This window comes from Glossina fuscipes, unplaced genomic scaffold (assembly GCF_014805625.2).
Source record: "Glossina fuscipes isolate IAEA_lab_2018 unplaced genomic scaffold, Yale_Gfus_2 1, whole genome shotgun sequence".
NCBI classification, from domain to species: Eukaryota; Metazoa; Arthropoda; class Insecta; order Diptera; family Glossinidae; genus Glossina; species Glossina fuscipes.
In genome coordinates this window covers 37,762,174-37,790,098 of record NW_023998415.1, presented here as the reverse complement: position 1 = coordinate 37,790,098, position 27,925 = coordinate 37,762,174, and the positions used below count along the sequence as shown (strand labels likewise).

General features: G+C 34.3%; 2 protein-coding genes across 5 annotated transcripts in view; one reads left to right on the top strand and one right to left on the bottom strand.

Moving 5' to 3' along the window:
* Window positions 1-2,328: 2,328 nt before the first annotated feature.
* Window positions 2,329-27,388, bottom strand: LOC119632641. 4 transcript variants are annotated; one of them, XM_038025645.1, is made up of 8 exons: window positions 26,622-27,388; window positions 17,342-17,565; window positions 13,904-16,646; window positions 13,108-13,646; window positions 12,838-13,030; window positions 5,020-12,512; window positions 4,793-4,954; window positions 2,329-3,088 (listed from the first exon to the last, which is right to left on the bottom strand). In XM_038025645.1, exons 3-8 carry the CDS (start codon window positions 16,519-16,521, stop codon window positions 2,829-2,831), a joined length of 11,265 nt encoding a protein of 3,754 aa, XP_037881573.1. In that variant the 5' UTR covers window positions 16,522-16,646; window positions 17,342-17,565; window positions 26,622-27,388; the 3' UTR covers window positions 2,329-2,828. The 4 variants fall into 4 exon arrangements, with proteins under 4 accessions (XP_037881573.1, XP_037881574.1, XP_037881576.1 ...); XM_038025646.1 differs by lacking the exon at window positions 17,342-17,565 and having other exon boundaries at window positions 27,133-27,388; XM_038025648.1 differs by lacking the exons at window positions 17,342-17,565; window positions 26,622-27,388 and having other exon boundaries at window positions 13,904-15,077; window positions 15,144-16,546.
* The window catches only part of LOC119632642 (GATOR complex protein NPRL3), a 13,772-nt gene continuing 9,721 nt past the window's right edge, over window positions 23,875-27,925 (top strand). Inside the window, exon 1 of the mRNA XM_038025650.1 lies at window positions 23,875-24,004. The gene's annotated coding sequence lies outside the window, so the exon portion shown is untranslated. The remainder of the gene's footprint in view (window positions 24,005-27,925) is intronic.

Sequence of the window (27,925 nt, the reverse complement as noted above, 5' to 3'; positions counted from 1 at the left end):
TTAGGTTTTATTTTTTTTTAGATTTATTTTACAATATCATTCTATAATTCATTTAACAAAGTAAAAAACATAAATAAATAAAAATAAAATGAAAAATCAGTAAATTTTCCAATGATACAATCCGTTTGTTTTATCAAATATATTTTTTTTTGTTTTTTTTGTTTTTTTGTAATAATCTTTCCTTATGGGAGAAGGTGTATTTTGTATAGAAAGTTTTAAAATTATATATACGTATGTATTTAACATTACGAATTCTATTGTACAAGAAATGTTTAGTGTACAAAATAAAATAGTTTTTTTTTTTTTTTTTTTTTTTTTTTTAATTTTATCTCTTATATACACATACTTCACATTTTTGTTGTTTATAATATGATCGTCATTTTACTGTAATTATTGTTATTACGATAGTTTTTTTTAAAGTAGTATCGGTTTTACTTCTTTACATGAAGAGTTAGTTATCCTAAAAGTAACATTTATATATTATTAGAAAAAAATTATAAAAATTCCAATAAAATTCGTAAAAGACTATTTCTCTTTTTAAATTAACAAAAGAAAGAACTTATTTTATTGAAGCTTACTTCGTAGCATATCTTTTTAGTTTCAAAAATATATATATATATATGTATATAATTATATATATATAGATATATATTGATATATATTGATATATATTAATATATATATAAATGTATATATATATTTATATACATATATATATAAATATATATATATATATATATCAATCAATATATACAAATATATATATATATATATATATATAAAAATATAGAAAATATTTTTATATATATTATATATACTTAACTTTTAAATATTTATAATTCTTTTAAAATTAATTTTTGTACTATTTTTTAATATATTTTAATATATTTAAAGAAATTGCATTTAGAGGGTATAAATTTAGATTTCAAGATATATGCAATTCAGTAATTTCGCGTTTTTTTTACAATGATAAAACCTAAAATTTTAGTTTTTAGCACTTTTATAAACTATATATACAACAACAAAACAAAAAAAAATTAAAAAATACAACATATTACAACATAACGGGCGAAGATGTTTAAATGTTTTTCTCTTTCCATAGAGTGTTTGTTTAGTAGAAGTAGTGGAGAGTAAAAGGAAATTGGGTAGTTAAGCTTATCGAAGAAAAAAGATTACATAAATACATTATTTTCTTTTCTTTTTTTTTTTTTTTTAACTAAAACGATTGTTTTTATTATTAAGGTGTTATTCTAAATAACTAAAAAATTTTTATTACAATGATGATTTTTGCCGTAGTACAAATTTTTTACTTAGTTAAAATATATTTACAGTTTTCACATTTGCTTTATCAAATATAAGTTGTTGTTGCTTTTGTTTTTTGTTGTTGTTGTAGGACGTTAATAGCAATGGTAGTAATAACTATATTTCTTTTCGTTTTAATTTCGATTTATTATAATTATAATATTGATGTTTACAAAATGTATTGTTTCGTACCCGCGCATATTGCTGCGCATGGATTTGCAGCTATGCACAAGTGTTTGTAAATATCACTTATACATAATTGTTACTGTTCTGGTATTTGAAAGACAAACAAAAAATATTAGTTATAAATTCATTTTGGTTCTCCTTTTTTTTTCATTTTTTCACGTGTGCCAAAAAAAAAAAAAAGAAATCTTATTAATAATAATAATAATAATGAAAATAATAAAAAAAAAAAAAAAAAAAAAAAAAAAAAAAAAATACATGAATGAAACATTAAATTAAAAATCGATTTATTGCCTGTGAAAATATATATAACATGTGTAGGCCTCGTCGAAAAGAAAATCCTTGAAGAGTAAACTCCTGAAAATATTTCATATACGTACAAATATCGTGGAATATTTGCTGCTTCCAAAAAGACAAGAAGAAAATAACTAAAATATCATATCATATATTATTAGAGATGTGCATGTGAATTTACAGATTAGCCATGAAAGAGAGATTTAAAAATTATTATATATATGCCTGATATTTATTATATTGCAGTAGTAAGGGTTAAATTCTGTTTGTCGAGGCAACAATAAGCCAAACTCCATCAATCAATCAGTCCAACATTTATTTATAAAATTAAAAAAAAAAAAGAAAAATTCCTCCAAATTTATGCAGTTTGATCTTGATCTGTATCGACTATTATCGCCAATCTATACAACACAGATTATGTAAAACGTTATAATGGCAATAATTCCAGAAATTTTTGACTAGGGAAAAACAATGTGATTTCAAAAAAAGCTTTCAAAGTGTTCACGAGGTGTATACAAAAAAAAAAAAAAAAAAATAAAAAAATATATAAAAAAAAGCTAAAATAGAATATGATTAACGAAAATGAAAATTTCAGAGAAAACAAAAGTAATCGAAAAAAATGGACATATAATAATGAAGAGAGGAGAGGGGGGGAGTATACTGATGAAAAATAAATAAATAAAAAGCCTAAAATACGGTAAGAGATGTATGTAGTTTTCCATGTACATAACATGTGTAGTGAAGGCAAAATAAGGTTAATACTACTAACAAGAAAAGGAGATTATAAATTATATATTAAATCCTATAAATTATAATTTTGCATTTTAATTCGTTTAACTATTTTTGCGTTTGTTTTCATAGTATCATCTCACTTAAATAATAATAAGTGCTGCATTCATGTTGGCATTAGAAGAAACAATAAAATCATTTACATCCACTTTCCGTAAATACCTAAACTTGAGATAAGACGGCGTATACATAAGTTTTTTTTTTTTTGGATAACAAAAAGCATTTCTTTCAGTTTTCACGCATACAATGCATTTTATCGCTCAATTTGTCGAGCTGCCATCGGCTTGCTTAACGTTGCGTCCGATGTTAGCTATGGAACTGTTATTACTCGCGCCGATAATGACTGCCGATGTTGGTGTCAATATTTTGCTGCTCGTTGTTGAAATGATACGCTCTGGGCTTGGTTCCCTTGACGAAGATAACGACGTCGAAGTTGATGATATTTCCTCTAGGCAGTTATCTAACAAATCTCCCGCACTTGATATGCTGTGATTGCGTTTACGATTTAAATTGTCTTCATCTGCATTAACATGAATAAGAAAAAATAAGTTGGTTACACACATACACAAAAAAGAAAAAAAATGCAAATATTGATCCATACATAGAACCACAACCTTGATCTTAAACATTTTCGTCAATACTGCTTCGTCAATACTGACACACAATTTTCTATCTCATGTTAATTTTATACCAGTTGTTTGTAGGTTAAGTTACTCTCTTCTTAATCGCGAGCATCACGGAATTGCTTCCCAAACAGATCTAAGTAAGCCCACCTCATAAGTAATCGACTGACTCTACACCAAATAAAATATTTGTATCTAAAATTAGCATAAATTTTTACACATCTTAAGGGACTTAATACATCATAAAACATCATTATTTTTTTACCGCCCTGATCTACTATCTATATATGTATAACTCTGCTTTTGCCGTTTTTTTTATTGTTTTTTTTTTTTTTTGCGACGTCCGAGGCTTTATTACAAAAAAAAAACTGCGTTATGCATTAAACTTCTCCTCCTTCTCCTAGCATCTACTATTGCAAAAATAATGAATTCAGTGCAAAAAGAACAACTAGCCAAAGAGGGAAGGCAGTGCTCGAGCGAACATTTTCTAAATGAATTTTGCTATATAGGGACGAATTTCTTCACATTGTATACTCCAAAGATCATGCAGCACTGTTTAGTGATAGATCCATTTGGTTCGAAAATACTATAGCAATAAATCACGTCGTGCGTTAAGCGCTATTCGCGGTGTTTTAATGGCCCCTGTCTACTCTGCCTTTGGACTTGGAATATTGTAGAGCATCCGCTGGGTAATAATTCGTAAACATTTAGTGGCACTATTTTCCGACAAACGGCGTACTATATACCTATATTCGGGACTATGTTGTAGCCAAATCAGTTTGATAATTTATTTTGAAATTTGCCATTATGGAAAAATTTCACGTTTGCGAATACGTGACTTGAGTGTAATGCAAGAAAAAGTATTTTACTTCTTGATAAAATCAAGCTATATACTAGAAGAGTATAGCGAATGCTATATCGCATTTATATTAAGACATTGCACCGTTTTTGCCTTTGTAACGGTATAAATATGTTAATACAAAAAAGTATTGGTTAATATGACGCAATAGAGTCCGACGCAATATAACGAAATTTTTAAACTTTGAGAATGGAGCGAGCGAGCGAGCGAGCGAGTACAACAAGTGTTCGATATTTCAGATTTGCAAATTTTTTTTTTTTTTGTAAATCCACAAACAAATGCTACGATAACAATTAACTTATTTATGTATTTCGTTAGAGAAAGCACAGACATCCAAATTGCTGTATTCAGGACTGTCGATTTATATGTTACAGCATGTGAGTCAAATTTCGAATTTGAACTGGTTCTCAATTTTGATAATTAGCCTTATAATTGACTCTGTTAATGGAAACGTATGCGTACAGATAGAAATTTGAGGCTTAACATGGAAACGGGAAAAGAAGTAGTAGAACACATTTATTTATTGTATTCTCTAAATAGTTTCGCTTCGACAGGACGAACGAAAGAAGAAATGAATGATGCTGTCTGTACATAAGCTGTCATAATGGCCATAAAACAACAACAATAAGCAACATTTACGCGTAAATTCACTTTTAATAAAGTTCTCAAGTAGATAAGAAAAATTCAATATTTTACTTTATTTGTTAAAAATATTGAATCAGTTTATCAATTTGCTCTTTACCTGGCTTTAAACCGTAATCGTTACTGGTCTCACCTAGCGAAGAAAAACGCACTCTACTCCCAGTTGCAGAGTTCAAAGATTGTCTCTCTTTGAGGGACTTAAGACGGGCGCACAAATTTTCCTGTTGCTTTTCAAGTAACGTGGGGGCAGCATTAAATTGTCCTGTGATATAATTAAGGATTATGTTTTTTTAAGTCACTTATTATGATCGTCGTTGTCATTATTACCCTTTGTGGTATCCTCTTCTATAAAAATTACAGAAATGCTTTTAGTGAGAGAATCACTTAGACTGCTGTTATTGCTAGCAGTTGAAGAACTACTGTTTAGAGCATCTAACACATGAGTTCCCGTAGAAGACATTATTTCCTTTTCGATTTGGGAATCCACCGATTGTGCGATTCGCTCCGGTGAGTTGAGGGTACATTTACTCTGTATGGAACGCTCCAGAAAGCTAGTAGTATGATGAATCTGAGATTGATTCAAAGTTCCGAGTGCTGTACTGGGAGGAGTCATACCGTTACTATTGCTATCATTATAAAGAATGTTAGTGGAGCTGGTCGATTGTTGCATACGTTTACGATATTCATTTATGGATAGCTTGCGTTTAGGCGCTGGTGGTGGCTCGGGCGCTGTAAGATGTGGATTCAAACGAGGATCGTGACTGGCGGTCTTAGTAAGAATTTTTAAAGGCGTCGCGCTTGCATTCAACGAGGAAAGAGCAGATATTTCCGAACAAGCCGCCGAATTAATGGTTGACGATGATGCAGATGCTTGACCGGAATTAGATTCCTTAGCGCTGCTGCCTGTACTGCTGCCACTATTGCTATTGTTACCATTATTTAATCCAAACAATGCGGTATGAGAAACATATCCACCTAAAGTATTATAGCTTTTTAATTTGGTATCTAAATATTCAGAAAGGCCACCAACAGCGCCACCATGTGCCATAAGGGCGCTATTGCTAGATATAGAGTTCGACACGAGAGTAGATGCAGTCAAACCTGTTTGCATAGAAGGATTTTCCAAAAGTTTGCCGTAAATTGTATTATAGAACGGTAGATGATTGGTTGCAGCTATAGTTGCAACTGTTGAAGGCACTGAAACCGCAACTTGCAAGTTATTTGAAAGTGATCCGGAGGATATAGCTGGAAGGGATGGCAATGCCTGCGGTGATGAAGGTATAGAAGAAACTGCTGTCATAAAAGTATTGACGTTTAAATGATCTGGAATGTTGACAGGTGATTGTTGCGGATTAGAGGGCGTTGGAAGTGGGATTGCATTGACGCACACTCTGGATGGAGACGGTAAAGAGGATCCGGCATTCGACGAAGCTATCATTGCGTTATTAAAATGAGGCAAGGTAGGATGCTCCCTGATTATAGAAGTGACAACAGCCAGCGATGATGACGAAACAACCTTGGGTTCATCCACTGAAAGTGCACCACTGCTAACGCTTACGGCAGACGTAACACTAGAATTCGTTGAAGAAGTAAAACTTTTGTTATGACCGCTAGGAGAAGCAGTATATGTTTTTCGTTCCATAGTTACATTGCTATTGTGGGCTAATTTTTCAATTTGAGTAAGGCTTTTGTGTTTGTTATTATTATTATTATTATTATTATTATTATTATTACCGCTGCTATGGTTGGAGAGGTTCGAACTAACACGTAATTCATCTTTGCTGTAAGCATAATCTCGACGATGCTTTTTTGCAGATATTTGACTAACACATTCATCACTGAACCCTTTAGAATCACGTTTGTGTTTGCTAACACATGTATTAGTTATCAAATGTAAATCCTTAGTTAGCTCTAACTCAAAATTAACTTGGCGCTTCTTAGAACTCGAGTAGGGCCCAGCATTCGTGTTGGTCGGACCAGTGGTACCTGAGGCCGTCCTTTGATGAGAATAGCGCTTTTCTTTATCTTTCTCCAGTGCTATATTAACCGTTGTGTTGCAATTCACTGACGAGAATGAAGAAGAAGACGAAGTTGAAGATCCAGAGGAAGATTTTTTTAAAGACTTCGAATGTTTTTTTGAAGAAATCGAAGCATTCATTAAATGCATTGTACTATTTTTAGATTGGTTCAGATGTGTTGACAAAATTGAAGAGGATGGTGAAATTTGCGTGCAAGTATTGTTTGTGAAGGAATTTTTATAACTGGTACTGCTGCTGCTGCTCGAGTTTCTCTCCCGCTTATGTGTCTTCGTTTTCTTAGATTCGCTTGGGGAGCATGAATTAGAGTTGAAAGAAGATCCTATTGGTTTATGTTTGCTGGTAATTATTTTCTCTGAACAAATATCACGTCCATCGTAATGACTATTAGTTTTATTCTTGCCCTGCTCATTTGCGGAATTCAGCGTTGCACCAGCAGACGAGGATGATTTACTTTTTTTATTTCGAGATTGTAAAATTAATATATTTTCCTTGTGAAAATTATGTAATCGTGCTTGTATGTCATCGTCACTTAAAGATTTATGACGTTGTACCGGATCTTGGAGTAAAGGTGGCGGAGTAGTTGTGTCTTCGGTCATATACATAGCAGATTCTACTAATGGCGTAGACAACACCTGAGTTTCACCAGTTTCGATATTCACATTTTGAACTGCTGGCAATGTCTTTTGATCTTCTACGATTTGTTCTAGATGCGCTTGCGATTTACTTCTTTGAACCAAATCATAATCTCTAATGAAATTATCTCTAACATCGACCATGTTACTGCAGATAATTTCATCGCATTTGTAAGAAGATTTAATTTCTGCTTCCATCGTTCCCCTATTTCTAACGGAATCTGTATCCCCGGGATGTTTCTTAATTTTTATATCAATTTCTAGTTTTAGTTTCTTAGATTTCGGTTCCTCTTCTTCAAAGAATACTTCAGTTTTCACACAACTTGTAGATTTCATACCCATTTCCAATTTGGATTTTTTTGCGTGTCCGCTTATAATAGCTGGCGTTTTTTCTTGTAAATTTTGCTCTTCCTTGAGCATTGGTGTTTGCTCTATATATTCGTTGTCTTTACAGTCAGTTTTGCATGGACTTTGTGGGCTATCAATCTTTTTTTTCCCCTCCAGTTCGACTTTGGTCTGAGCCATCACCTCTAGCTTGATATCTGCTTGTGGTTTCCTAGAAATTTCCTCTAATTCGTGTTTTTCAGAAATTTCAGTAATTAGTTCCTCATCAGCTGCGATACTTTCTTCGCGTTCAACATCAATTTTGACATCCTCATTTCCGTTTGCATCTTCTGGCTCTATTTTTACCAAATTATCTTCAGGCTTAATCATTTCTTGACCTGGACTGGGAGACCGTAATATATCCACATCATCTTCTTGATCTCCAAGTTCCCCAGCAACTGGTATTTCTATTCTAGGACCACTTTCTGTCTCCTCTTTACTCTCTAAATTTTTATCTTTACCGTCACATTCGATTATAACTTTCGGCTTATTTTCACTGTCCAACGCTGTAATGACATCAACATCGGTATCCACTTCAGCTTCACTGGGATGTTCTAATTTCAGGTGAACTTTTTCAATGTCACATTGCTCGACATCAACTTCGATGTCTTCAAGTGGTTCCGAAGCCGAATTATTATTGTCCATATTGCCAACCCTTGCCCTTAATATAACTACACCATTCGCAGCTCTTTCATCTTCAGATAAAGATAGCGAAATATCGGATGTTACACCTCTTAGCGATGATGTATTCTCCTCTATGTCATCCTTACTATTCAATAAGAGTCGTCTTTTTTTCAGCGGTGTTGTAAAACCGTTGACAATACTATTAGCGGACGAAGCTGAAGAAGATGCTACTGCGGATGACACCGCCGACATTGTCGCAGTTGGAGAAGGTGCCATCACACTACAATTATGAATTTCTTCATGACTTTCTTCACTAATGGCTTGACGTAACCATCGTTTTTTAACTGATGAATTATTGCTGCATGTGCTTACCTGTAATGGTAGTGGCAGCTGTACTTGGCCGCTTACCGAAGGTTGATCAGATGTTGATGTCATTTTAATCAAAGGTTGGCAAGAAGTATTCACATGGCTTTTTACGGAAAGATCAACCGCTGGTGTAGTAATATTATAAACATTCAGAGCTTTATGTTCGTGTAATGGCAAATTATTGTCTTGTTGTTCGTATTCATAGGAATGCCTGATTAGTGGTGAAGATGACGGTCTCGGAGCTTCAGTTTGCTGTATAAATTCTTCTACTCTTTGGGCGACGATACTAAGATTTTGTGGCTCTTCGCTCTCGGTCAAAGTTTGGCTGCATTTGAAATCATTCATAGCCGCTTGAACTAACGAATCCAAACCTCCCGTAAGATTCGCTACCCGCTGATGATCTTCTTCTGACATCGATGCATTCTCTTCTTCTGCTTCTTGATTTACATTTTTTTCTTCTGCTTGGTGAAGCCAATTGTTCATCATATGCTTTTTCGTCTTAGCTTGCAGTGGAAATTTAAACTCCGAGTGTGCCACTTCCGTATTTTGATCAAGATTTTCTAAAGGACCTACAGCAGCTTCAATCAGCAAACAAGCACTACTTACTGCAGTTGGGGGTGTAGGTGGAGACGGAGGAATATCTTGCGCAGTTATAATATAATCCTCTTGGGGGGATTGGTGTGCCTGAGAATGTTCCTCTACAATTTGAGAAGAAACAGCCGCATTATTATCACAACCGCTAGGATTTGCAAAGGCCATTAGCAAACCAGCTGCTTGATCGACATTATTGGCCATTTGCTCAGTGCCCGTTGTACCAGTTGCTAGCGTATTAGGAAGTGCACTCACAGATTGTGTCGTTCTCTCTTGCCCTGCTATTGCCTTTACAGGAGGGGAATGAAGTGAATGTCCTTCAGATTCTGAAGTGGCAACTTCTCGTTCAATAATCTCGCCAGATGATTCTTGGATATTCATTTGGTTTGGACGCGGCTTTCTTTGTGAACCATGATTTCCTAGCGAGCTCTTTTGAGCAGTTTTGCGTTTCTTTTTACGCGTGGAGGCGCCACCTTGATTAGAGCTGCGTTTAGTAACATGACCATCTCCCATTTCTCCACCTACGAAAGTTTTATTAGGTGAAGTAGGCGTCGTATTATTGCTACCCGAAGAATTGTGTTTCTTAGATTGCTTCTGTTCCTGTTTTCTTTGTTGATTACGTTCCATTTTTTCAATGGCTCGTAATATGGCCTCCATCTTTCGATCTTCTCTTGATAGTTTTGGCTTATCTTTAGGTGTTGATGATGAGTTTGGAACCGATGCCAACGTTACGGCATTATCACTTTCACTTTGTTGGTCTGTTGTTACATCCTCTGAACCACTAACGGTTCGACTATTTTTGGCAGGTGCCTTACGCCCACTGGTTAAAACTGTTCCATTAGTTTGTTGAGTTGCTTTTTGAGCTGACTTTTGATGGGAAGATGTTGAAACATTTGATGATCCACTAACAGTGGGCAGCTGTTCACTGCAGGATGGATTGTGAGTGGTTTGAGAATCTGTATGCATAATAACATATTGCTGCGGTTGATCATTATCTGCTGCTAGTGCTGATACCGGCTGCATTGCGCTATTGAGGGTTTGTAAGACAGCTGCCGCCACAACCTCTTGCGGAGCCACCTCAGTAGCACTTGATTGTGCTCCGGGCTGATAAGATTGAGGCGATATATCAGATTGCTGAAGCGAGGATGTACAAGCCGCTTGATTCTGTTGTGAGTCTGATTCTGATGTTGTTTGTACAGCATGGAGCGTTACACGTGAAGTTGTTCTAGTCTCCGCCGGAGCCAGCGGCTGGGATTGCTGTGATAATTGATGCCGATTTTGTACATCGGGTGACAAGAGCATCGGAGTGGGAAGTGAAGCTAATAATTGCTGTTGCTGTTGAGGCATCAGCAAAGGCCTTGTTTGCTGTTGATGGTTTGGTGGTTGAGTAGGCGAATGCATATGTGAGGTTGGCGAAGGTATGGAAACTGAAGGAGATGACGACGAGGTACAGATACCTGAGTCATGCGTAATACTTGACATTGAAGAAGAAGTATTACTTTGACTTATAGACGATCCCACAGGTAGAGACGGCACAATACTATTTCCCCTTACATTCATTTTGCTACCAACGCAAAGGCTGCTTAGACCAATTTTTACAGTAGTACTCCCTCCTATATTACTCTCGCCACTAGAAGACGTCGAGCGGTTGCGATTAATACTTTGTTGAGCTGCTTTGCGTTGTTTAGACGTTGTTTGGTTGAGGTTTGAGTTCGAGGCACCACCGTTGAGTGTTATAGCTTTGCGGCTTGCGTTGGATTTTGCCGCCGGTGGCAGCAAAGGTAACGGCGGCCCAAATATACAATCTTTGCTTAAGCCGCAAGCACACGATGTGCTAGTGGGTTGTATGACCACTGTATTCGACTTTTTATTTTCGACGGCATATAGATCGTGGGGCTCATGACGCACGGTTATTTCCGTACTGGCACGTATGTCGGTTAACGCCACAATGAAGAGGTGTATAGTACCCTTTTCAAACAGATGTTGTATTTCGGCATTAGGGCGGCAAGAACGACGAACGAAACGTGCTTCATTACCATAAGTTCGTGTATCTACACATATTTCGGGACCTTTATAGTATGTTGGTAGACTTGGTTGTGTTGGTGGTATTGTTATGGCTGTCGTCGTATACGTGCCATCAAGGTTTTGCGTGGTGGTTGTAGTGGTTTGGGTTGGTGGTTGCGGCACTTCTGCTCCTGGCAGCTGGTAAAAGAATATAAATGGCCCAGGAGTCCTATGAGCTTTAAAACTTGCCAAATGATGATTGCTTGGCGGTGGCGTGTTCATGTTTACTGACGAATTTTGCGTCTTATATTGCGTAGTTAACATATATTTACCTCGTAACTCGCATATCGGTGAGTTAGGCGTAATATCCAAATTGCTGATTAGTATCTTTCCACCAGCATGTGGCACTGTAGTGGCGCGATTTTCCAAATTATTGCCGCTGCACTCTTTAAGCGCAACATTCTCAGTATTGAGTATACTTTGCAGCAAAGTAGGTTGCTTGGTAATGGCATGTAGACGAGCTCTCAACTCAGGAGAGTAATGATTCGTTACAGCCAACTCATAATTTTCGATCCATTGGCGCAGATTGGCAGCATACTTTTCAGCTGCTGTCATTCCAGTTGCATTTCCGTCAAGACCATTCTTTGATTTGCGTTTAGCGTTTTTCTTACTTTCCTTCCGCGGCGGTTTTGCAGTTAATCCACCGGCGGCCATGGCCGCCAACTTTTCTGCCTTTTTAGATTTCTTACCACTACCTACCGTATCTTTGACTTTTTTCAGCATCTTGTTTCCTTTTTTCAGATTTACATGATGAGCACTTGCTAATGGGCCCGTTGACATTTGTAAGACTCCCGAATCAGGCCCATGGCCGTCAACGCCAGCAAAATGATAAGAACCACTTGCAGCTAATCGTTGTTGAGCGACTACCACATCGTTAGACAAAAGGCCAGATAAGCCACCACTATTACCAACGCCAGTACTAGTTATACCAGAAGCGTTGCCACTAGCTACAGCTTGCGCATGAGCGGTTAACATCATATGAGTTTGTTCTTTACGTTTCATTAATTGTAAAGAACGAGCTCGAATTTTATCAACCACTCTTGGCTGACACAATTCACACAAGTATTCGTCCGGTATATTTTGACGATCGATCCCCATGCAGTCGACATGCTGCCAAGCGCTGGAAAGAAACAAGAAATATAAAGTTTCAGACCACTCCAGAAAATGTAATAAATAAATTCTAGATTACAGATAACACGTGAATTAATAGATTTACACGTCATTACTCAATGTAATTTTCAATTTATATTAATTTCATTAATTTCCGTTATCGTAACTACAACAGACAGTGATTTTCTTATATAAAAAAATTTTAGTGACCTTGAAAATAAGCACCTAGCTATGCATGCACATTCACTATCGTGAAAAAAGATGTCGGATAAAGAAAGGTAGGTAGTTTACCTTATCCTTTTGAATTATTTCGTTAGCTTTTATTAACTACTTACCAGCATTTGTCACAACAAATCATATAACCATCATCATGAGTGAGATCGCAAATGCAACGCGTGACCGAATCATCTTCAGCTTCAGCTTCGGGCGCAGTTTCTGTTTCTTCACCCGGATCAATATCACCTAAAGCAACTCGTGATCCGTTGCTGATAGCTGAGTGAGCGTCATCGTCTTGCTGCAGACGAGGTACTAAAATCAGATGAAACCGGGAACAAATACTTAGTTTTGATATCACAAATTAATTAACGCAAGGAAATTAAACTTACTTTGCTGGCCATAAAGAGAATATGATGGTTGTTGGCCTACTGTCGCGCCTGCAGCTGTTGCAGCTACGGCCGCTATACCACCAAGCGACCATTGCTGCACAATACTCGTTCCGGTGGCTGAAGAATTTATTAGACCATGGTTGGATGTGTTGTGCCCACCAGGATTTTGTACCGAAAATGTTGAGGGGAGTGGTATGGGCATAGGATTAGCATATGTATGATCTTGGAGCACTGCATGTAAAATCTGAAGTCGCACATCGTTCGTCTGTATTGGTACCGGTCTCATTTCTTCGCCCATAATATCATCCTCCTCGTTTGACGTATTATTTACACTCGTCGCCTTGGTAGCTTGCAAGTGTATCACCTGGGCTTGAGGCTCCAACATGCTCAACGCTACAGCCGGCGGTATAGAGGGCGTGGTTAGCGATGTTGGTGTGATTACTATCGTTGAAGCACTGGATACTGAATTGCTAATTCCCGTCGCTGATAAATTGGTATGACTACTACGCAAACTACCATTATTCCCAGATTGTTGGTGGCTGATATTGGTTAGAATTGCAATGGCACATAAAAGCAAAACGACGGAGGAAAAGAAGAAGGAGAACAATGTATATATATATATATATATATATATATATATATTATATTTATATATGTATACATATATAAAAGACCGATCAGTGCTATACTGCTATGAGAAAAGTTTGAAAGTAACAAAAATGTGTAAAAGTATACTTTCAAACTCTATTTGCCTAAAGGAAATGATATCGGATTATGGCTTATAGTTTATACTTACTTGACTTTGTAATAATCCGAGGTTTTGCGCGCGGTCGATGGCTCATGAACCTTACGTTCTATGGATTGGGAACGAGAGCCAGGAGCACTTTGAACTTGACGACTGCAGGCACCATTCGTTGTTGTTGGCGCGGAGACCGTGTGTGTAGTCATTGTAACAAAAGTTGAAGTGGCGGGCGGGTTATAATTTGCAGATGCATTTCCGGTTGTTTGACACATAATGCCAGCTGAAGAAAATTGATGCTGTAGATTGTTATTGTTTGCAACGGTTAAAGTTTGTGAAACAGCTGTTGCTGCGGGATACAATGCATATTCTCGTGGCGATAGTAAAATGTTCGCATTAGAGCTATTATTGGAGCTGTTGTGCTGCGTTTGCGGCGACTGCGTCGGTGCCGGTGGCAACATTCCGCTATTATTTGTATTAACATTGCTCTTCTGCATTAATTGTTGTTGTTGTTGTTGTTGTTGCTGCTGTTGTTGTTGCTGCTGCTGCTGCTGATGATGATATCGTTGATTACTGAAGGATTTTTGAGACATACTTTGCAGAATGCGCGCCGACAATTCATCGGTCATTTGTGTGCCATTAACCATCATAACATCATCGGTCAAAAGAGATGAAGCATTGATATTGCTATTGTTGTTGTTGTTGCTACTGACGCTGGTGGCACTCGGTGATGATGGAGGATTTGTTGATGCATAATTTTGGTTTTGATTGTTTGCGTTACTGTTAGGAGTATGATACATACCTCCACCATCAGCCGCTTCGTAATTTTGTTGTTGCTGCACTTGAGAGAAACTTTGATATTGTTGCTGATGCTGATGCTTTTGGTTAAGTTTTTGGGGTGTTACATTCGTTTGATGTTGTTGTACAATGGTGCCTTGAGCATTAACAAATTTTATATTACCGTTACTAGTTGCGTATTGCTGCTGCTGTTGATTAAGATGTATAATTTTTTGCTGGACTTGGGTACCAGGTGGCAATTGGGAAATCACGCCCGCGCTAGGACTGCAATACTTATTATTAATTTTAGCAAACTTATTAGTAAATCCACCACCCGTAGAATTGTGAACTTTGGCGGTCAAATTGAACGTCTGTTGAACTTGCTGCTGATGTTGTGGTTGCTGATGTTGAGAAGGTGTATTTGCTTGCTGTGTTTGTTGATGGGGTAGTGTAGCTATTGCAACAGTGCCGGCACTGTTGAGTATGGCATTATTGTATTGCTTTACAAATTTCGATTTACCTTTGTTGTTGATCGCGCCGATAGCAGCAACATTAGGTTGTATATTTTGCTGATGATGTATGAGCGATGATGGTGCTTGGGCGATAAAGGTCTTAACAGTTTGAGAAGGTTGTTGGATTATATTACTTATCAGCTTACCACTAGCAGTACCTATCGAATTGGTGCTATTCATTTTAAGAGTACCGGATGGCTTTTTCATAATATTGCCGCTGGTCGCAGTAAGTGTCGTCTTGGGCGCTATGGCATTTGTAATGAATTTGTGAGATTGTTGTAACACGGCAGGTTGAGTATTGGCAGATGTTGAACCACCGCTGATCTGTCCGCCATTATTAACAGAACCCGGAACGACTGTTTGCACACGGGTTATCATTTGTAAATTACGTGTTGGCGCCATGTTAAGCTTTTGCGATGTCGTTGTGACCACCTGTTGTTGCGCATATTGGGCAGGATTAAGATTTGTTGCAGTTGACTGTTTGCTACCACTCGCCTTATTAAAAGTATTATTATTTGCAGTAGAGGTCACAGTAAATTTCTGCTGCTTGTTATTAACGGCAGAGGCCGTGAATAAATTTTTAGCGTTAACAAAATTTATAGTTTGACCAGGGTTAGACTGTGTATTTATATGGCCGGACTGTGTTCCCTGCTTCGACAACACGGTCAGATTGCTTAGCAACACTTTGGAAGTGTTGCTGGGATTTTGGTTATTGGTGTCAATGATTACATTGCCAGAAGCCGCATCAGTGCTAACAATTTTAAAAATCTGTTGTGGACTTATAACTTCACCGGTAGTCGATATCATCATATTCGCTGGGGAGTTTTGAGCGCCTGCTGCTGCCGCTACTGCCGCCTGGTCCAAAAATTCTTCACTAACTTGAATCAACTGAGCCTGGGACTGTTGTTGGGATTGTTGTTGCTGTTGCACCAAATGAACTTGTTGCACATGTTGTTGTTGAAAAGATGGCTGTTGCTGTTGTTGGTGCTGCGGCTGCGAATGGGATGTATGCTGTATGATTTGCTGAGTTTTGGTTTGTAGTTGCTGCATGGGCACAGGTTTCGCCTTTATCTGTAAATTAATGGTACTGCGTGAAGTGTTTACTTTTCTGCCTAATTGTAGATGCTGCGCCTGACTTGATTGATAAATTGAATCACCCACCAGGATGGTTGGATGTAGTTGGTGTTGCTGCTGCTGGTTTTGTCTTTTTGTGACTTCATTGACATTATAATATTCATAATATTGAACTTTCTGCTGCTGTTGCTGTGGTTGCTGACGGTGCTGCTGTGCTTCCTGTAGTGTTTTCGTTACTGTCTTATTGCCGGTAGTTGTACAAACTGAAGACGGTTTCTCCACTATAATTATGCCCGAAGATGGTAAGGGCATTATATGTCTTACTGAACGTTCTCCTTTTTATCACCAGGCCGGCAAAACATATGATTCTTTTAAATTATTTGTTAATGTAAAGCTAATTAGCAATGCACAAGTTTTAAAATTTTCTTTTCGGCACTCTTAGCAAGAAAAAATAAAAACAAATTAAATAAGTTTTCTGTCCTGTTTTAAGGACTTCTAAATTTTTGTCTTTGTGAAGGATTCTTTTAACACCAATTTTGGAAAACTTTCACGTCTTTTGTTTTTAACTTAAAAATGTGTTCTTTTCATATAACGAATGATAAAAAGAGTGTGCGTTATTGCTGTTAGGCTCTCATTACTTAACTTTTATCATCATTTACGGTTTGAAATATTGTACGAATATTTTGATTCCAAGCTGTGGTGTTATCGTTGGCATGTTGCTGCTCCTGGTGGATATAATGTGGCGGGCCCCCAAAATCATGGGGGCTTAACTCAAAACAATAGTCCGTGTATAAGGCTTCAAAATGCGATTGATTATAACAGAACAATTGATCCTTCGACAACATTACATTATTAGCCATCACATCCGTCAACATAACTTTTTGGTGTTTAGGAAAATTGCAAGTGTACACAGTAACTGATATATATATATATATATATTTACATATACATATATATGTATATATATATATATATTTACATATACATATATATGTATATATATATATATATATATATATATATATGTATATATATATATATATATGTATATTTATATATATATATATTTATATATATATATATGTATATTTATATATATGTATGTATATATATACAAGAAGTTTTTATATACAATTTTTTTAGTATTTCTTTTGTAAAATGTTGTGGATCCTACACCAGCTCTATCGCTTTCTCTTGCAAAGGTATTTCCCTATCGAAGCTGAGGGTGCTTAATAATTAAAGCGCGTTCGTTGTTGGGGTTTGTTTAATAAAGTTTTCTCACTCAAATTTGTGATAAAAAAAATTCAATTTTTTTATTTCTTTTAAATCGTCGATTTATATTGTTTTAATAACAAGCTGTAAAGAAAAAGACAAAAATTTATATTAAAATATAAACTTAAAGATTGCATTTGCACAAATAAATCAATTTATTTCATTCTACCACATAGGCGAAATATCTTCGTTCTACTAAAATCTATAATTAAAAAATAATCTTAAGTTTCCAATAAGTTCCTCTAAATTTCTGTTTACCTGACTATATGCCTCATTAGAGCAGTAGAAATTTTCTTTGCTAATAGCTAACTAGTTGGATAAGATCTAAATTTGCCATCAATCCGCTTAGCTCTGTCATTAGGGTCTAATTTTTCTTTTTATTTCTTCATTATTATTAATCTTCAAATGTAATTTGGCGAAATTTTGAACGTTTTCTACAACATTTAAAATTTCTTTGACAGATGAACAAATATACGTAATCATCTCATCCACTCTTATGCTGGTCAAGAATTCAGATACATTTTAATAAACTAAAATTGGATGAACAATTGAGGTTTTCGAAATTTTCATTGACCAACAGATTGGCGAATCTCTATCTATAAATTAGCGTTTTAGTCAATGTTATTGTATAAACTTTCAAATGCGTCCTGATTCACAATATATTCTATTCCAAATAATCAATTCAATTAAAAGGAGGGAAATCAATGAATTATGGAAAAAAGGCTATTGATTGTATTTATAAAAATTGTGTTAATTTGGATAAATTTTTATATGGATGATATATTATATTTACATTTTTCAAGGTGAATCATACATACTACTTTTTGTATTTACGTGGTTTTACGTGCACAAATCCACAATATGGATTTACATGAATTTACCTTATATCCGACTTCAGTATAAATATCTACATGTATATATGCATTGCATACATCGAAGCGATGTAAATATCTAATGCACCTCCTACAACCCTCCCCTCCTCCCTCCTACCGTTACCTTCTACCCAACAGCAACCCATCCAAATGTACAAATACAATATCGGCAAGAACTAAAAGGTATATAAGCAAATCCGCATAATTGTTGGTCGATTTAAGAATACATCAAATTTTTTAATTTTAAATGTTTGCACTTGCTTATATAAGCTTTTTAATTTAATATATAAAAAAGCTGAAAAACAATCATTACACCCATTTTGCCTCAAAAATGAGATGAAACAAAGAAGAAATGTAAAAACGAGATTACATAACTAAATGCAACAAAACATACGTACATGAGGAAACAAAAAGCCTTAGAATACGTGTAAAACTTTTAAATATTAAGCACACAACACATATAGCAACGATATAAGTCTAAAACATACGATTAAAAAAAGCGGTGACAAAGTTAAGGAGAATTAAATTCATCACATTAATTGCGCCTAAAATATTACGCCAATACTTATTACTTCGCTTTTTTATAATTTTTTAAAATGTTAATTCTTAAAACTGCAGTCAAACACATGCAAAACATACCTAAGAGCTTTTTACATTACTTTTGCGCACAACCCAACTTAGAATTAAAGCATAGGAGGGAAATGATAGTTGAAACTGAATTAAAAGGTTTTGCAAAATAAATTAAAAATATGTACATAGTTACTGTATACGAACCAAGAAAGAACATGTCTACTTTTTGCTCTCACCACCACGGAATGTGAAACGAAAAGTAAACTAGCAAAAGTAGAATATGCGCGTTTTAAATTTAACATATGGCAACTCTTCAGCTTTTGTGAATGTTTGTCAAAATTGAAAGAAATTAAAAATTTCAGTGAATTTTTTCACAAAATTTAACATTTTAAATTAAGACGAAGAATTGGGTTTTATTTTTTAACGCTTCTGTCATTATTTTTTTATATGTAATTTTAATAATAAGTTTCGAATTACTTAAGTCTTACTGTCAAAGAAATGGCCCGGCTTGCAAACCAAAAGAATTGTGATTTTGCTTTGTGTGACTTATTTCAGAATTTAATCTATTTTCAGACTTATGTTTTATTACAGGAATGACGATGTCGTTTTGAATACACATTCTACATATCTCAGCCAATATAAAAAAATATAATATGATTTAAAACAAAATAATTACACTTAGTAAGCGCAAACTCGTCCAATTCCATATTCATCTGACATTGAACTAATCTAATTCTTCTAATTAGAATGTCAAGGAACAACGATTTACAGCAATATTGTTGTTTTGATAAGCGCTCAACATATTTTGAAAATAATTAAAGGTATAATTCTTTATAATCAGGATGTTATTTCAGTCTGGCTGTCATGTTTACGTGTTCTGTACATTTGCAGAGATCGTTGGCATATGTTAATTTTAGTGTATAGCATCCTTTATCTACTTTTGCTAACTAAAATCAAGATCTAAGAGAAACATTTACTTTGGAAACAAAAACAAATGCGCGTAAAAAAATTGGCATTTTTTTAGAAAAAAAATGTATTTTCTACCCATAAGAAAAAAATTCTTTTAAGATTTCCAATCTATTGGCGTAGCCCATCTCCATTCAACATACAAAAAAAAAGATTTCCAATTGCTTTTTAACTTTTGCTCAAAAAATAATAATGGCACTAAGATTTTGCCTCTGACTTCGCTGTAAATACAATAATCAGTGAAAACATGGTTTCGAAATGCAGAGCAAACTTGCTCATCTTTACCGTAATTTGAAGTTGAATAAATATATATACAAAACATGTAAAATCAAAACAGTTTAAAATGCAACTCTGCCCTTGACGTCAATATTTTGCACTCTTGAATAAATAAACGTACACACATGTTTATTGTCATTATCTACACACTGAATCAATGTGTGTACATACGAAATGTGTCACTTGCAATAATTTTCAATTGTTCATTAATGAATAGTCTATTAATAATAAAACAAATTCACTAATAAAATTTAATGAAAAAGAAAGAATTAAAAAACAGAAAAGCTACACATATTATAGTGTACAGACATTTACGCAGGCAAACATTAAGGGCATAAGTGCACCGAATACAATCGGTAATCAACGTCTCTACATATAAACATGCACACATAAAAATCACACCTACTGAGCAATTTTTACCAGCAAGTAATTATTTTTATCGTCATTGCTTGTCTATGCAAAACGTAAAGACGACAGAATGCTAAGATTATCAATATGCGCGAATCGAGCATGAATAACTTATAGTTACATAAATCATTTTAGCACAAGAACAATTTCTTTAATCATTTAAAATTAAAATCTTATTCCTGGTCAATCGCAAAGCTTTTCATATTCCACTTTATCTCCAGGCATTGGTTTTTGGATCCGTTTCATAAAGGTTGGTTGGTATTTATCATTATTTTTATAACGCATTGAAGAACGCATCAGAAATTCGATTGCACCTATTTATATTTATCGCTTTGGTGAAGCCGCAATATCTAAAACATGACAGCACATAAATCCCATTGACCTGCAATGATACAACCCACACCCATTCATACCGAATTTACATTGTCATCTGTATGTTCAAATCGCAAAGGATCTATCTACATCTTCTCTCTCTTAAGGAAAAATAAAATGATTAGTGATCACCGAAATTCGGATCAAACCAAGCGCCATGTTTTCTGTTCGCTGCACAACCATTTGTAAAAGCCAAACATATTCTCGTCGTATTAAATTTTTGTTATAGTCTTTTTGATTCGCTATTCTAAATTACTGTGTATCTCTTCGTTTAAGATGACTTTTCTTTTTAAGAGTAAACGACCCGTGAGTGGTTTGGCTGCTGCCGACAATCGTTCGGCATAAGTCGCGTTGCGTCTATAGTAAGTATAGATACAAAGAAACACACACACATGGAAACTTACAAATCACTGCATTATTGGTGTTGGTTTTCACCTCTCATCATCTCTTCTATCCTCTCGTACTAGCCACTTACGGAGCTGCCAGTTGTTAGCTTTCCTTTGTATATATATATATATATATATGCACTTCATAATCAATCCTTCATTTTTTCAACCAATACATGCCGAAAGAAAACATATTCATTTTATTATGCTGTTTGCAGCACATCATACACAATAAATATCTGAAAAGCTAAAGCAATCTTCAAGACATGATCTACTAACTAACTTCCAACGTGGCAGTGTAATTTGGAAGCAAGTGGTATCGCATAATATCTTAAATTTTCATTAAGACGAATAGTAGAATTTTTACTTCTTTGATAAAGCAAGATTCGCTTGCATGCAAATAAAGATTGACGAAACTGTCAAGTAGAGTGATACTCGAATGATCTGACCGTTCATTGTGATGATGATAATGATGAAGAAATGAATCCACAGACAGTCAAACTGGGCGCCAGAAAAATTAAACAAATTTTGCATTAATTGTGCAATTTACTAAGGAAGAAAGAGCAACTCTACGGCAATTTAATGCATCCAAATAGGTTTAACTAATAAACTCTTATTCATTTATTTATATTTATCGTTTTGTATTGTTGTGTCTTGTATAAAATATTTTTTGTGAATATTTCTTTTTGCACCTTTTTCTATGGATTTTGGTTACATTGGCTATGATTATATTAGTGTGTGTTCGTTTGTTTTGTTTGTTTGGTTGCTTCTTCATTTCTTTCCTTTGCCATACCCAAGCACAATTGGTCGGTCGGTCGTTCGATTGGTTGTATTCAGTTTACGTTCGCTTGGTCTGATAGTTCGTAGCACCCAAAAAGTGAATGCGCTAATTTTGCCTTGGCACTCGCGCGTCGTTACATCTCTCTATTTCACTCATTGGGCAATCAAACACAATACACGATATAACATCCTATATATATGTGTATGTATATATATAATGCAAACTTTGTCATCCATTAGTTTTCTTACTGTTTTCATTTTCCTCCTATTGCTGTATTGCAATACGTGACACTTCTTATTCTACGTTTTATAAATATAATAACATATAATTTGCAACTTGCCTTGTTGAAAATCATCACAAAAGTAAATAGATGGATAGTCAGCCGACAAGCACACAGACAACCACATCCATCCATCTCCATATTTAGATACATACGTTGTACGTACTATAGTTTTAATATCGCAGTTGTGCCATGTATAATAATATTTATTTACATACATCTATTTTATTATTTATTTACATACACACATCATATATTCTTCAATTCAAATTCGAAATACGAAATGATGATAAAAATCAATAGATTTTTTTTTACATACTACAATAGTAAAAATCTTTGAAACAAAAAGCATATATGTATATAATGTGAGCTTTTCTTATACAACAGGCTGTTAATGTTAAATCAATTATTTTATGGCCGCATTTTTTCCTATTACATCTGATATAGCTTTTAATAATCTTGATTCAGGCAAAATGATTTAAAAATGTAATAAAAAGAGCTGCTATGCGACTGTAACGTGTGACGTATTCTACCTCAACTGAGTGTTTTGTTTCATAAAGTCTTTGAAGAGGATCAAGTCGAGAGGACTGCAACCAAAATTTTGTCTGTCGGGGTGTCGGTCTGATTTCCATTAATATGAAAAGCAAGCATCCTATGCCATCTTCAAAGTGAAGTAGAAACTGTAACCCTGTACAATCAATTCTCGCCATACTTGTCGGTAATTAGATTTATTAACACCGAACGATAATGAAAACGGCGAAAACGATACTTAAGTGATGCAATGCAAAAGTTGAATCCTCTTAGCTTGCTTGTCAAAAATTAATTCTACTCTTTTAGTATATATGATAATTTACTTGAATAAGTAAATATTTTATAATTGATTTCTCAGATAGCTGTAATTACAGCTGTAAATTGATTCTTAACTAGGCGGCGCGAAATGTGCTGCTTCTTCGTCCCCCAAAATTTATAGCGTGGATTAATTGTGCTGAGTTTAGATGAAAATTCAAACTAGCATTGATTGTAGACAATCAAGAAAATCGAACGGCAGCAAACGTAGCAAATAAACAACCGAAAGAGGGTGAGAGAAAAAATGAGTATTGTATTCACCACATACATGCGAATAACGACTGCAGAATATATCTATTTTTTCATTCTAAAAGACTCCGACAACTTTTTGCAGGGCAAGCATAAAGAAGAAAAACGAACTTTTTTAATGGCACTGGCAACCTTACCCTACCCCACAAAAGAGAGGCGTTTCGACAATTTCAAAATCGACTAGAAACAAAAGGTTACATGAAAACAAATGCATTTTAAAAAGTATATATTGTTTGTAGAGGTGTGCGCAAATATTTATATAGACATGAAGAAAACTAAAGTCGCCATTCTGGTAATGAAGTAGTTCTCAATTAACTGAGCAGCCCAATTCACAAAATTTTTTGTTCAGTTCGTGGAGAAAGCTACCTTACTTATTTAATGGCTTAGCTACGAGAAATTATCTTTAACTATCGCGTTATATTTGAGAAAAAATTAATTCCGAACCTTTGTAGCCCAACCGCGAGGACATTTCGACTAAGAACCAGCCGCATACAACAATAAAAACGAATTGCTTGAGGTATTGTTGTCATTGATAAGAATAGATTCACCGCCATAATACTTCATTTATTCTTTTAATATGACATGGCACAAAACCGTTCTACATTCCGAAATGTAAAAAAAAAACCACAACATCCTGCGTTATAGAAGGAATATGGAGCACTTCTTTACATTCCGAAAATTAAAAAATAATTTATTATTTCATAGAAATCAAGATTCCATTGTTTAGATGGACAAAAGGATATTTGCCCTCAAAAAAGTTAAACCGATTCTTTTCAAAAACTACTAAATTTCCTTAATGAAATAATTTTAAAAAATTTAAAAATTATTTTCATAATTTGTACAACACATTTTGTGACAAAATATAAGTCATATAAGAACAACTTTTTGATTAATTGGACTGAGTTCGTCCAAACGCATATTCGAGGTGAAAACTATTTCATAACGTATCCGCTCCTATCTACGCTATTTAAAGGATGGTTAACATATCTAATTAGAAAAGTCAGTACGCACAGGCCATGAAACGCAGTTCAGACAAATCTATTAAAACATTAATATTGAACGTTTTCGAAAATATTGAATTCTTTACACATTTTCTTGCCTTTATATCTTTGAAGAATTGCATCAATGCAGATCAAATGACTAATAAAGTAAATTGTTTAAAATTTGCTATTCATGAAAATCATTTTCCACGTACGGGCATTCATATACATTACACTATAATCCTTTCCTCACCAGCATTTCAATAAATAAAAAAAAAACTACATACTTTTAACCAGTTTTACAACTTTTGCTTTCAATGTAGGAAAGAAAACAAGAAAAATCTTGCATTCTTTTTTATAATAATTGGAAAACAGAGATAAACATATATAAATCTAATAGTCAAGAAGACCTATCTTAAAATAAGAAAAAAAACCCAGAGAGAGTGAAACAGCGATAAGAAATGAGGAAGCTTTTTACCAAAAATATTTACATGTAAAAAATTAAGCGAGAAAAAAGTAACTACAACATATCGCTACAATTTTTTCATAGCAATTTTTTTATTTTAAACAAGGCGCTGTTTTCCAAGATTTTCCTATAAATTTAAGATGAAAACATGAAAAAGTGTTAAAGTATTTGTCTAAAATACAACAACCGCGCAAGTCTATTGTAAACACCACGTTCCTCTGTTAATATACAAAATAAGGAAGGGTACGTGTTGCCATTTTAAGAGAAAAAATCAATATCAGTAATCAAAAACAGAAAGAGTGAAAGCCAAACTATCAAAACAAAACATCTTTTAAATGAAAAATATTTTCCTGTCATGTACATGAAATTAAAAATGTTTTCACAGGCATGGAAAACCTTTTCTACCAGTACGAAAACAGACGCCATTTTTAAGAAATCATGTAAACCAGAACGAGACAACTATATAACCAGTGACTAGACTAGAAAGAATAAATAGTAGAAATGTCTGATATAAGAAAAAATGGCTGACCGTGCACTAAATTAACTAGAGAAGTTTGTAAATATTTTTGTAGACCTTTTAAATATATTTTTAGGGATTAAACGTATTTTCATTTACCAAAATGAAGAAACACCTTATTTATATCTTTCCTTGGTAATTGTCGCAAAAATTGATACAAGTTTATAATAAGAATAATCACAATCACTTTATTCAATATGGCGGCTAATTGTAACAAGTCAAATTGGGTAAAAAGACCTGAAGAACTCATAAAAATCGAAATAAGAAAATCACCTATAAACTTGCAAAACAAAAATAATGATATAAATCGTTTCAGCAAATCACACAAAATTCCGAAAAAAGATAGGCTGAAATAATAGATGGTCTTCTTCTTACGTTAAAAAAACTCACCAGATTCTATTATTTTTCTTGTTTTTATATTTATCAAACAATTATGCCATTTGCATCGGATTCTATTAGCAAGACTATATTTGTTAACGTGCTTTTTACATATATATTTTTTCTTAATTTCCACACAAATTTATAAAACTATCTGAGGCGCAATTGGTATTTTTATTCAATTTTTTTTCTTTGACGTTTGTTTAGTTCACTCAAAAAAATTTTACTCACTTTCTCATGGCTTTGTTTGATTTAATAAAGAATCACTGTGCAAATGAGAGATTTTCATTAACTATTCCAAGTTTGAGGAAGGAATAAAATAAAACACAGTTGGCGCGACAAAAAAAAAGGTACGATGGGCTTTTTGTGTGATTACACAGCCTACTTGTACAATCGCGCAACACATAGAGTGCGCAGGGTTGCATTTATTGTTTCCTAACCTCTTTATTTTTAGCAAATTATCAGTGTTGGAAATGGCTTCTACAAACTCTAAGAAAGAGGAACAAAGTGAAAATTATGTGGAAAAAAAAAACAAACATATATACTAAACGCAAATTGCAAAAAATTGTGTAGGAAATTTTGCTTTCATTACAAGTTTATATAGTTTTAGTTTTTTCTATCGATTTCACATCAAGCAACTAGCCTTTTTAAGTTTGCCCGCATAATCGCCTTCAGTTGTCCGTCTTTTCGACTAACCGTATGAAAATCTGTCTCACCACACTTTATAGTATATTAATGACTTTTACGTTCGTAGTGTATTCAATTGTAAATATATTCATGCTTATATACATACACGGATTATATAGTTTGTTTGTATGCATCTGAGCGAAGAGCGTACCATTTATATATTTATATATATGTGCTTTATAGAGAATGTAGGGCTCGTGTTTTTGCAACATGGAGGTCTTATGTACATATTATAAATATTTTCACAAATTTTGTATTCAAAGGTGCTGTACATTAACCAAAAGCCCTTAAGCTATGATTCACGCAGTCAATACATTACATCCGAAATCAGTTTTTTTACTCAAAAAAGTTTATTGTAAAATTTGTTTGCGAAACCGTATTCCGCTCAAGCAATCACTTATCCAAATCCCCAGTAGCTATCTCAACGTGTATGTAGCTCTTTCTTTCCGTCTTACCCTTCTTGCACCACAACGTCCATTATCAGAAAAAACTTTTGCCAAATATGTATTTTTTCCCCAATTTTTATAACTGCCTTACTCCATACATATTTTTTCATATATTTTAGAATTGTTATTAACCTCTGTGGCTCTATTCTTATTTTTAATTCACACACTCACACTCAACTAATACACATTTCAATTTGCTATGTATATTTTTCTATTTTTCTTCTTCTCTTCTTAAAACTTCATTGTTTTCACAAAATACAACTTTTCCATTTATAGAATTTGACGTTTATTAATATTTTTGCACAATTTTTTTTTATATTTACTGTTTTCTATATCTTGGATATTTTTCCATAAATACACTTTTCTACTAATGAAAAATGTATACAAGTTTCTCACGTACGTTCATACGAAGACTGTAAAATTCAATAAATGGCGGCTCTGCGTTCGATTTAGTTTTTCCTTTTTTTTGTGCTGCTTGTTTTTCAGGTGTTTCCAAATATTAATATTCTACGTCTCTTTATGATGGGAATATAAGAATTTTTAGATACAAATATAGGATTTTGGTCGGGCCAAATTCATTAGCTTCGATATACATGATAATATTTTGTGCATAAGAGAAATGCTACGATTTTGGTTCGAAATTTAACGCTTCTTCAAAGTTTTAGTAACAAATACCGTTATAAATGAATTCATAGACTTAATTGTGTGAGTCCTTTAGGTTTTAATAACCGCATCTTTCAAGTTTGCTCACACTTGATTTACGAAAGTGATAGAATAAATTTAGATTTTGAATACAATCTATTTTCGATTCCGCGCAAGTCCAAGGGGTAATCATATTTATGAAAGCTAACTCTCGCTCGCGACCAAGTCGATAATTGGTAGATGTTTTGTCCCGATTGCGTAAGACTTTCGTCTTAGTTTCGTTGCTATCACTCATATGTAAATGAAAGAGCAGAAAAAAAAA

Excerpts from the sequence above, each read along its gene's own strand:
- LOC119632641 (XM_038025645.1), bottom strand. The coding sequence starts at position 16,521 with ATGCCCTTACCATCTTCGGGCATAATTATAGTGGAGAAACCGTCTTCA. Across the intron at positions 12,513-12,837 it reads ATTTGTTGTGACAAATGCTG|CGCTTGGCAGCATGTCGACT; the intron begins GTAAGTAGTTAA and ends GTTTCTTTCCAG. Across the intron at positions 4,955-5,019 it reads AGAAGAGGATACCACAAAGG|GACAATTTAATGCTGCCCCC; the intron begins GTAATAATGACA and ends ATTATATCACAG.